The sequence below is a fragment of the Podarcis melisellensis genome (assembly GCF_964234715.1).
Source record: "Podarcis melisellensis genome assembly, chromosome: 5".
Classification (NCBI taxonomy): Eukaryota; Metazoa; Chordata; class Lepidosauria; order Squamata; family Lacertidae; genus Podarcis; species Podarcis melisellensis.
Window position 1 is genome coordinate 72,701,618 of NC_138537.1, and position 10,155 is coordinate 72,711,772.

Below are 10,155 nucleotides of genomic sequence, written 5' to 3' on the forward strand. Positions count from 1 at the left end.
TTAGAACTCTTGATTAGGTTCCATGACTTATCTGGGTAGTCATGCAACTCAGAGGGTAGAAGAGCATGTACCCAGACATGGAACATTTGGACCTCCATGCAAAGTACCTGCTTCATAAATATCACCCCACCTGAAGCCACTGCACATTTCTGCCCAATCTGCCCATGTCATATTCCTTTTCATGGGTAAAAGGTAAAGGTAAATGACCCCTGGACAGTTAAGTCCAGTCAAAGGCAACTATAGGGTTGCAGCGCTCATCTCGCTTCAGGCCGAGGGTGCTGACATTTGTCCACAGACAGCTTTCCGGGTCATGTGGCCAGCAAGACTAAACCGCTTCTGCCGCAAAAGAACACCATGACGGAAGCCAGAGTACACAGAAATGCTGTTTGCCTTTTATAATGTGGTAGATGAGAATAGGTAAAGGTAAAGGGACCCCTGACCATTAGGTCCAGTCGTGGCCAACTCTGGGGTTGCGGCGCTCATCTCGCTTTACTGGCAGAGGAAGCCGGCGTACAGCTTCCGGGTCATGAGGCCAGCATGACTAAGCTGTTTCTGGCGAACCAGAGCAGCGCACGGAAATGCCGTTTACCTTCCCGCCGGAGCGGTACCTATTTATCTATTTGCACTTTGACATGCTTTTGAACTGCTAGGTTGGCAGGAGCAGGGACCGAGCAATGGGAGCTCACAGTGTTGCGGGGATTCGAACCGCCAACCTTCTGATCGGCAAGTCCTAGGCTCTGTGGTTTAATCCACAGCGCCACCCGTGTCCCTTGGTAGATGAGAATACAAATGCTTAATTCCATCCCGCCTGCCCCCAAGCTATCACTAGTTATAGGAATTGAACCTTAGTACTGCAGCTTCCAAGAACTGAAAGAGGTGATATTCAAGAAAAAGATGCACCCCTTACTTCCTTGGCAATACTTGGAACTGTAATAACTGGCTAGGTTGTATAGTCTCAGTATTGTTTCTAGGCCAGGCAGAAGTCCTTCACCTCAGCTTGCTTAAAGATGCAAATGGCTTCCTCAAACTGCAACAGCGTCACCCCCTGCCTGCTCAAGGAACATATGGGGAACCCAAAGTCCACCAGGTAATACTGGACTACAATTCCCATCATCCCTGCTCACTGGTTATGCAGGTGGGACTCCACAGTTCCATTTTATAAACTTCCAATGCTTCCTGCTTTGAAAGGAACTGTATCTCAGTGAGAAAATATATCACCACAGGTTCCATGCTTGGCCTCTCTGATTAAAAGGAACTCAAATCATGGGATTGAGAGATTGCTGTTAAAGGAAGGTCTTGGAATTTTACTGCAAGTCAGAGGTGATTCCAGGTAGATGGACCTGTGGTCTGACTCAATATTCATCAGCTTTATGTGTTCAAATGAACAAGTAAGATTCAAAACTGACCCAAAACTTTTTATTTTCAGTCAAGTCCTGGCAACTGCCGTTACTTCCATTCATGCATCAAGGATTCTTCTTTGTTGTATTTTGTTTAAAACAATGCCTACTAGTTTCATATACAGAACACGCACATTATTAAGCACCCTGATTATGTAAACAAATCAAAATTTCAACAGAACTAAAATTTGGTTGCTTAAAATAAAAAAAAAGTAGTAGTAGTAAATTTAGCATCTCTCCTGATAAAGCATTTTTAAGTCAGGAGTGCGAAGTGTGGCACATAGATCCATACTGTGGAGGAACAGAAGCAACATCCAATCTATTGACCTGGTTTGCATAATTAAATTAATTGAATGCATGATAGAAACTTTTTTTCACTGCCAAAATGGTCACACTCTGGCCCATACCACTTAGGTTTTGCATTATTTTATGGCATTAAAGAGACATGTTACATATCGCATACTCAAGACCCCTGCAGGATCAAGTTGCTTGAAAGTCTCCCCTCAGTCATTTGGCTTGAAGGTGGGGAGGAAGAGAGGGCTTAGCTTTTACCAACGATGGTAAACAGTCAGCCCTGTTTAACCGATCCAATAGCATGCATATTTTTCACAGTGACAAAGTCACTAAGATATTCTCCCTCAGTAGGGTTGTAGTTGGTGTTTTGTACCTGTGAATCACAACTGTACTGGTGGGTTTCCCTTTTATGGATTTTGCTGAGCTACAGGTGAACATACATTGTGGTCTCTACTTAGCTGTTCATCAGTCCTTTCAGTATATCCTCCGAGAGCTCTAACAGAGGGAGCTCGGGGGATGGAATGTCCAGAGGCGGAAGGCTGGGTATCGGAATGTCCTTAGCCTTACCGGCATTCGTTGTAAATTTCTGCCAAGTTGAGGCTGACGCGGCAGCAGTTTCCGAATGCTGCTGCAGACCCCACAGCTCTGACTTCTCTACAAAGTCGGCATCAACATCTAGCTCCTTTTCTAGGGGGGATTTCAGGAGTCTGGCCCTCTCAGCTTTTAGCTGCTTGTTCTCTCGCTTCAATCTCTCGTTTTCAGCTAAGAGAAAGTCCACGTGCCGTTCTAGAACGGCGATTTTGGTGGCCTGCTCCTCAATTTTTGTCTTGTCGTCCTTTGGGGTTTTGCTTCCGACACACACTTCCAGGGGCTCCTTTCTTTTCTGAAACAGGAACAGTAGTGTGTCGGGGTCCCTATCCAAGACACCGTGGATTGCCTGTGCATCCTTCTCTGGGGAGGGGCTGTACTTCAGGCTAGCGGGAGCTGCCACATTTTGGTCATCAAATTCCTCAGCTGACGGCTTCGAAGAAGCAGTATCCTTGTCCACAGCCTGCTGTGTCTTTAGCCTCTCTTCTCTTTTTGCTCTTTTCCATCGCTCTTGGATAAGTAGAATCTGTTTCAGGTGGCTCTCCCTTTGTAATTCCAATGATAACTGGGCCTGTGGAAAAGATAAAAACAAAGGATGAGTTTCTCACCATTAGAACCACCCTTAATTAGCCTTGGATATAACAAAAGAAATAAGGTTGGTCGAATATCGTCCAATGGTGGTAAAGTGTTTTTAAAGCATTTACTTCATTAGAGAAACAGTATTAAACATCATTTATGGCACTACATAGATTCTGGTCCTGGAAGGCAGATGCACAGTGCAATCAACTCCAATGAAGCTATTATAGCTTGACAGCAATTGTCAACTATTTTTTACAAACATTTCCTAACATTTTAAACAGAATAATAGTAGTAATTCCACAAACCATCTTCGAACGCCAACTATTTTCTAGAACCCTTGCCAGTGAAGGATACAGAAGTGAAACAGCATCTGCATCCTCTTATCACACATCTCTCCCCAACCATTTCTTGCCTTTTCAGAATGTAAGCTGGGGGTGGGGTGGGGTGTCCTAGTCAATTTTATGGTTATAGAGATAATGACTCAATACTAGGCTCGCTCACTGTATGTTGGAGTGTAATCTCACCTGATCCGATTGTGTCAGCTTCATGGCCTCCAAGAGATATGCTGAATAAACCACAAAATGAGAAATGTTTAGGTCACAGAGAAGTCACATTGAGTTTAGATACAATGATCGCTTCACAGACATTATCCAGATATGTACACTGTGATCCCACTAAGTATCTAGACCGTAAATCTACTGCAATATTGACAAAGACAATATTGACAAACACCCCCCCACACACAAAAGGGGTTGTGTCAAGGAGCAAGTGATTGGAGAAACACTTTCTTGCAAACAGACCTCTTAAACCTAACATTGAACTGCAGTTTGGCAGCCAATGCCCAGTTTTGACAGTCACTTAGCCACCATGTAAGAGGCTCCACTGCTCTAACGTGGGATATTCAAGAGAGATAATTGCATTATGTCTTTGGCTACTGATTTTCTACAACCACCTTGATCTTTATGTATTTTAGTTCCCCGTGCACATGTAGGCAATTAACTTTTCTTCTGTATAAGGCTTACACCAGCTCCCAAGACAACAAACTTCTGCCCCAGTCAGGACAATCACGTCTAGCTTAACACACATTTGCACTAGCTTTGGCGCTGAATAGATGATTGCTACTCAGGCGTACTTCGAGGACAGTGTTTTCACACAAGCCATACAATGCTCTTTTTGTTAAATATGCACCTGCTGCCTTTTTGTGACAAGAAATCGCTTCTTCGTACTTCCCCGCTGTCAGCAAACGGTCAGCTTTCCTGCTCTGCTGATGAGCCTTCAAAAGAAAAACAAACTTTTTAATTATTGGAATTTTTTGCTATTATTTAAGCATCTCTAGTTACTTCAAACTTTTGCATGAAACAGACATGTAGATACACAAAAGGCAGGCAATGCAACAGAAACGTCAGCTGCCTCAGGTTCTGTGTAAGATAGCTTGGCACCTCAGTACAGAATTATCATAAAGCTGATTGCTTAGGTCAAGTTTGCCTCTGTGATAGCCTTAGGTATTTTCACACCTGCATGCATAACAACAGTGCTCATGTACACACACACTGGATTGCAGTTCATGTATTTTAAAAAATGTTAGACAGTGAGCAAATGAAAATGGTGTGTCATTTAGACATAAGGTGTGTGTATTGCATCTGACTGCCACATGCAGTTTGAGCCCTGGAGTGAATTATTAGCTGCAGCTTCCTCTTCCTTCATCTGAGTCTTCCTCTTTCACATTTCTAAGCTAAGAATTAATAATCGCCTAGAGGTAATAAAAAGGCACTAAGGTTCAGTGGAAAGGGCTGCATACTGAGCAACTCTGAGGAATGCAGCTCTGACCAATAGCACACCAGCTATTTCTCCAGTAACAATCAAATAGTGCAGTTATAAGGGGAAAATACAGCCAATTTAAACATACATTTCTGCTTGAAAATTACAAATAATAATAATATGTATAGTCAGTCACAGGCATGATTTAATTACAAAACACTTCAGTGTTACTACAGCCTGACCCTTTCTTTTTCTGAGGAAAGAGAAGTGCAAGACAAGTGAATGTATTTGTTGATGAGTGAATGCTAAGACCCTTTGTGAGATGCACATTCTAATGTCATGGTAGCTAGAGGAATCAATTTGAGTCTCAAGAAAGACAGGCTGCTATGGGAACAGAAAACATCAGCATGTAACTTTGTCAGAAGAGAAACAGGAGACATTGAATTGAATTTATTATTTCGGTCATAGAACAGTTCCAGCAACAGGAGATATTATTTTTAGGTGGGTTTTTTGTGGGTTGATTTTTATTTATTTTTTAGAGGCAGGCCCTGAATACAGTTTGTGCAGCTGTTCTGTCCCTCTCCTGGCCACATACGGTGTTAGGGAATTTCTGGCAGCAAACACAGGAGTTGATGTTGGCAGATTCCAGCAGCAGAAAGTACCTGGCTGTCCTTCACAACCAAGCAGACATCCCAGTCAAAGCACACTAAGACAGCTGCTCTGCAACAGGTACGAAAAGAACTAAAAAAATAGAGCAGCAAGAACAGTAACTGACACTTTGCAAGAAAAAAATTGAGGATTTCCTTTGAAATCATGCTGCCAAGGACTACAAAGTTTGATGATGCGGTGAGACTAGCTGGCAGATCTACAACAGGGATAAAATGAATATGAGATAATGGATGCTGTTTAGTAGCAACATGCTATTGCTGACAAAAAATACATAAGATGTGGAAGAGATCATGGATGTCCTTTAGTTAACAGATTGCACCTAGATTGTGAATATACTGAGTTTATGTGAAATATGCATTTACTGTTCTTGGCCTATTCTTACATAATATATAAACAGAAGAATTATTTTGGGTGGGATGCAACTAAGTTTTACTCAGAGTAGCCCACTGGCCTTGCTGGCTTGGGGTGATGGGATTTGGGAGCCAAACAACCTCTGGAAGGCCACAGGTTCCCCCTGGCTTAGTCCTTGTTGCCTTGTTTCTAGGCTCACTGTTCCTCCTCAAGACCATGGTGTTTCCAAAATACTCCAGACCCATCCAGCACAACCCCAAGACTCTGTGTTCCAAAGATTGCCGGAAATGTGCTAGGCTGCTCGTAGTCTAGCACATCACATGCCAAGACTGCATTCTGCAAAGAAGTAGTGTTACTGAGCCACCTTGTACTCTCATGACATGCTGGAACCATTTACTCATGTAGAAGGATTTCCTATTCAACACCCCTACAAATGGCTGCAGAAATAAAGAACGTGAATGGTAGTTTTACCACGTCAAAAATATGAAACAGTGCCACATTTGGACTGCACATATGAGGGTTTGCATGCCTGTAAAACCCCATGTCTTGGGATGGTCCAATCTATGCTGTGAACCACCCTGAGATCTGTGGATGAAGGGCAGTGTACTACTACTACTAATAATAATAATAATAATACCAACCAAAAGAGGCTGGCTGGCTTAAAACTATGCCCTACCCACTGGCCCTCTAGCTGCTCAAGCAAACAATAAACTTTGCATTTGCCATTTTGGTCACCTGAGTTTCAGTTGAGCCACATATGCTTTGCGTTTGCCAAACTTGTTTTCTGTTTTGAAGGAACTTTGTTATTGCATGCCTCTTTCCATGAATCATGTGTTGCTGCCCTCATTGCATCATCACATCCTGATTCTGTTTAGATAGCAAACTCTTCATGATTTGGACAATGGGTTGCACTTTAACCTGCCTCTTGACTTTGCCCTTAGATAGATGCCCTCTTTCTACATGATTCAAAAGTAATTTATGGTCTTGTAGTTCTTTTGTGACTCTTTTGTGACTTATTCATACAAATTGTGGCTAAATATTTATGCTTCTTTAATCTCGCAAGCTTTTTAGATATGGTGCTAAAGCAAAGAGAAATGTCACAACTTGTACTGATTACCATAGAACTGAATGGAGGGAAGCAATTCTATTGCTCCTTCATGTTATTACTACTTTTCCTTGACAAGCTACCACCTATTTTAGTCCACATCTTCTTAAACCTAAAAAGAGACACTGAACTCTGCAGATTGCATATGGTTTTGCTGGTCTACAGCCAAAGTTGTAGTTGGACTGAAGCCCAAGTATTTTGTGAAGCTTCTGAAGCAAGCATACTTAAATCAGCACTAGATGGCAACTGGCTCCATCTATCACAGCAGGCTCACATATAAAGTAAATGTGTTTTGCATTCCTGGCCATGCTGTCAAATTTGCTGACAGTTTAATAACCCTTCCAAGCCAGCAACATTTTGTTGTAAGCTCAATAAAACTACTCAGTACTAGTGGGCATCCAGATGTAATCTATTACTTCTAACAGTCGGTTCTATTTATTTCCTCTAGGCACTGAACCTGAGGGGTGCATTGCACACAACTTTCATACTAATGTAGGAGAAACTTATATCTATGTACACTGTAATGTGTGAAGACTGTACTCATCTATTTAACAATAGACACTCATCTATTTAACAACAGACAATACACTCCAGCCTGCTTAAGCCCAGTGAATTGATTTGTGGATTCTGTAAGATTTGAATGGGGGACTTTTAGCTTATAGCCACTATACTATACCAGTGCAGTAAGAATCACCCAGGACATGGGTGGCACTGTGGTTTAAACTACTATGCCACTTGGACTTGCCGATCAGAAGGTCGGCGGTTCGAGGCCCTGCGACGGGGAGAGCTCTTGTTGCTCAGTCCCAGCTCCTGCCAACCTAGCAGTTTGAAAGCACGTCAAAGTGCAAGTAGATAAATAGGTACTGCTCCGGCGGGAAGGTAAATGGTGTTTACGTGTGCTGCTCTGGTTTCGCCAGAAGCGGCTTAATCATGCTGGCCACATGGCCCGGAAAAACAGTCCGTGGAAGCGGACAAACACCGGCTCCCGCAGCCTGTAAAGCGAGATGAGCACCACAACCCCAGAGTCGTAACTGTCAGAGGTCCCTTTACCTTTAATAATCATACAAATTCTGAATTGCATGTGGTACAGATTTTCTAAACACAGTACTATGACCTTTCAGCAATGCTGATCAAATACCAACCATGTAACAAAGGGAGAAGAGCTGCTTCACACCCAATTGTTTTTCATACAGAGATGTAGGAAAGGTATTAGGATACACTTCTGTAAAGACAACTGCCATACACTTTGCTGTGTGGTACATGAAGTAGAGCTCAATTCAATGGATTAAAGCAAACTGTTCTCTCTAGTGTTTTCTATTTCTATTCAGTGTCCAGCACACAAAAAGATGGTTGATAAATAGTGGCAAAGGTGCCCATCTCTTCACATCTATAACGAGCAGGTAACAAATCTGATCTCTTTTGACAGGGCTGTTGCAAAGGTAACACAGGTGACTCAGCTTATCCTGGGGTTACTTTCCGGAGGTGGCGCCTAAAGCAAAATTGTGTATGGTCTAAACACAATGGGTTCAATGGCAGGTGGGAATTCTAAAGTTTTCCCCCCAGTCCCCTTTCCATTATTTTTATTTGCTAAGCACATAAAGCTGAATGCGAACTAGTTAAACTCACATCAGTTGTGAGTTACCTGTATATGTGGAGCATTTTAAATGCTCAAAAGCATCTTTTAAGTATTTGTGTACACCTACATTCATCCACAGAAGGTGCATCTTACTACGCACCAGGACCAAACCTGGCCTTCTGAAAGCACTGCCTCCTCGCAGTTGCCAACCAAAAAGCAACTGTGTCTGTGTCAAGGTTACCAGATGTCCCCGTTTCCCGGGGGCAGTCCCCGGATTTACAAATCAGTCCCCATACAAAATCCATTGAAGTTGAAAAGTGTCCCTGAATTCATTGAAAAAAATCTGGTAACCTTAGCTATGGTGGCTAAACTCAATGGCAGGGAAGTTCAAGAGGTGGAAGGGTTGGGATTTTAGCCCACTGCAAATCCTTCTTAAAGTAGTCCTCTAGTAAAATCTGGTCCAACTGGATCAGCACTGCAAGGGTGCCTTTAACATAGCAGATGGTCCCCACAAGCCCTTGCCCATTATTTGCCCACGGCATCTAGTATTCAGTACTTCTGAATACATCTATTTAACTATGATGTCTAAATTAGCTACTGACTGCAAAAAGGTTTCATATACATGAAACCTGGATTTCCTACAAATCGACCTGCGGGAACCTGAGGCCCTCCAGATACTGTGGGACTCCAACTGCATTAACCCCTTACCACTGGACATGCTGGCTGGGGCTGAGAGGAGATACAATCTAACAACATATGGAGGGCCACAGGTTCCTCATCCCTTGTTTGGAAGAACAGAAGTTTCATACAAACTGATAAGAATAGAGGTTTCATACAAACATTGACCTGGAATAGCTCAGTCATAGAATCACAAAACTGTAGAGTTGGAAGGGACCCAAGAGTTATCCAGCCTGACATCCTGCAATGCAAGAATGCCCTCCCCCATCCATTTCAAAGCCATACTGGATCCTGGTTGGCTTTGCAAATGTGCTAGCAGTCTTATTGCTGCGCTGGCCGGTAGAGTACGACAGTCTTAATCTCAGGGTCGTGGGTTCGAGTCTCACGTCAGGCAAACGATTCCTGCACTGCGGGGGGGGGGGCGCTGGACAAGATGACCTGCATGGTCTCTTCCACCAATCCAATGAGCCTATGATTAGGAAGGCAGAAGTAGGCGAAGGCCCTCTTGGAAGTAATTCCCTACACTCAGCGTCTAATAGAACCACGTAACAGGAAGTCCTCAGCCTCAGTCCTGTTCTCGCGTGTCCAGAGAGGGCCAGGAATGCGCCTCCTTCGAACCTTTCCACCCCCCGCAATGGGGTGTAGCTATTGTTGTTATTATTATCATCATTAGGTGTTGACATTATTATACTTGCTATTGTTATTATTATTAATAGCCTAACTTACAGGGTTGGTGGTTACTTTTACCACACGGTGACATCCATAAAGGGTCGGACACACTACCTTCTTCTCCCCCCGCCCCCGCCCGGTTATCTATCCTTCGCCCGTCCGGCCCGCCAGAAGAAAGCGCGAATCCGACCGGCCACGTCAGCTCGCCAGCGCGGAGCCCACACTCAGCTCGGCGCCACTCACCAGGTTGAGCGGGCCCTCCATCACCTCCATGGGCGGCTGAGGGCACATGGGCGCTGAGGCGGCCTCTTCGCCGCTCCGGCCCGAGCGCCCTTAGCGCGGCCCCGACGGCAAGCAGCCCGCTTGTAAACACCGCGACGCCGAGGCGCTTCCGCCCCGCGCGCCCGCAGTTACGTCAGCGCGCACCACGCCAGCAGGCGAGGCGGAGGCGAGGCCGCTTCACCACGCCCGGTCTCGCGCGCGGCCGCCAG

At 44.2% G+C, this 10,155-nt stretch overlaps 1 protein-coding gene across 1 annotated transcript; it reads right to left on the bottom strand.

Annotated features, from left to right (window-relative positions):
- Nucleotides 1-1,402: 1,402 nt before the first annotated feature.
- On the bottom strand, nt 1,403-10,065 carry NRBF2 (nuclear receptor binding factor 2). Its single transcript, XM_081913795.1, has 4 exons — nt 9,908-10,065; nt 4,047-4,131; nt 3,383-3,423; nt 1,403-2,850 (listed from the first exon to the last, which is right to left on the bottom strand). The coding sequence occupies exons 1-4, from the start codon at nt 9,953-9,955 to the stop codon at nt 2,146-2,148; spliced, it is 879 nt and encodes a 292-aa protein (XP_081769921.1). The 5' UTR covers nt 9,956-10,065; the 3' UTR covers nt 1,403-2,145.
- Nucleotides 10,066-10,155: the final 90 nt, after the last annotated feature.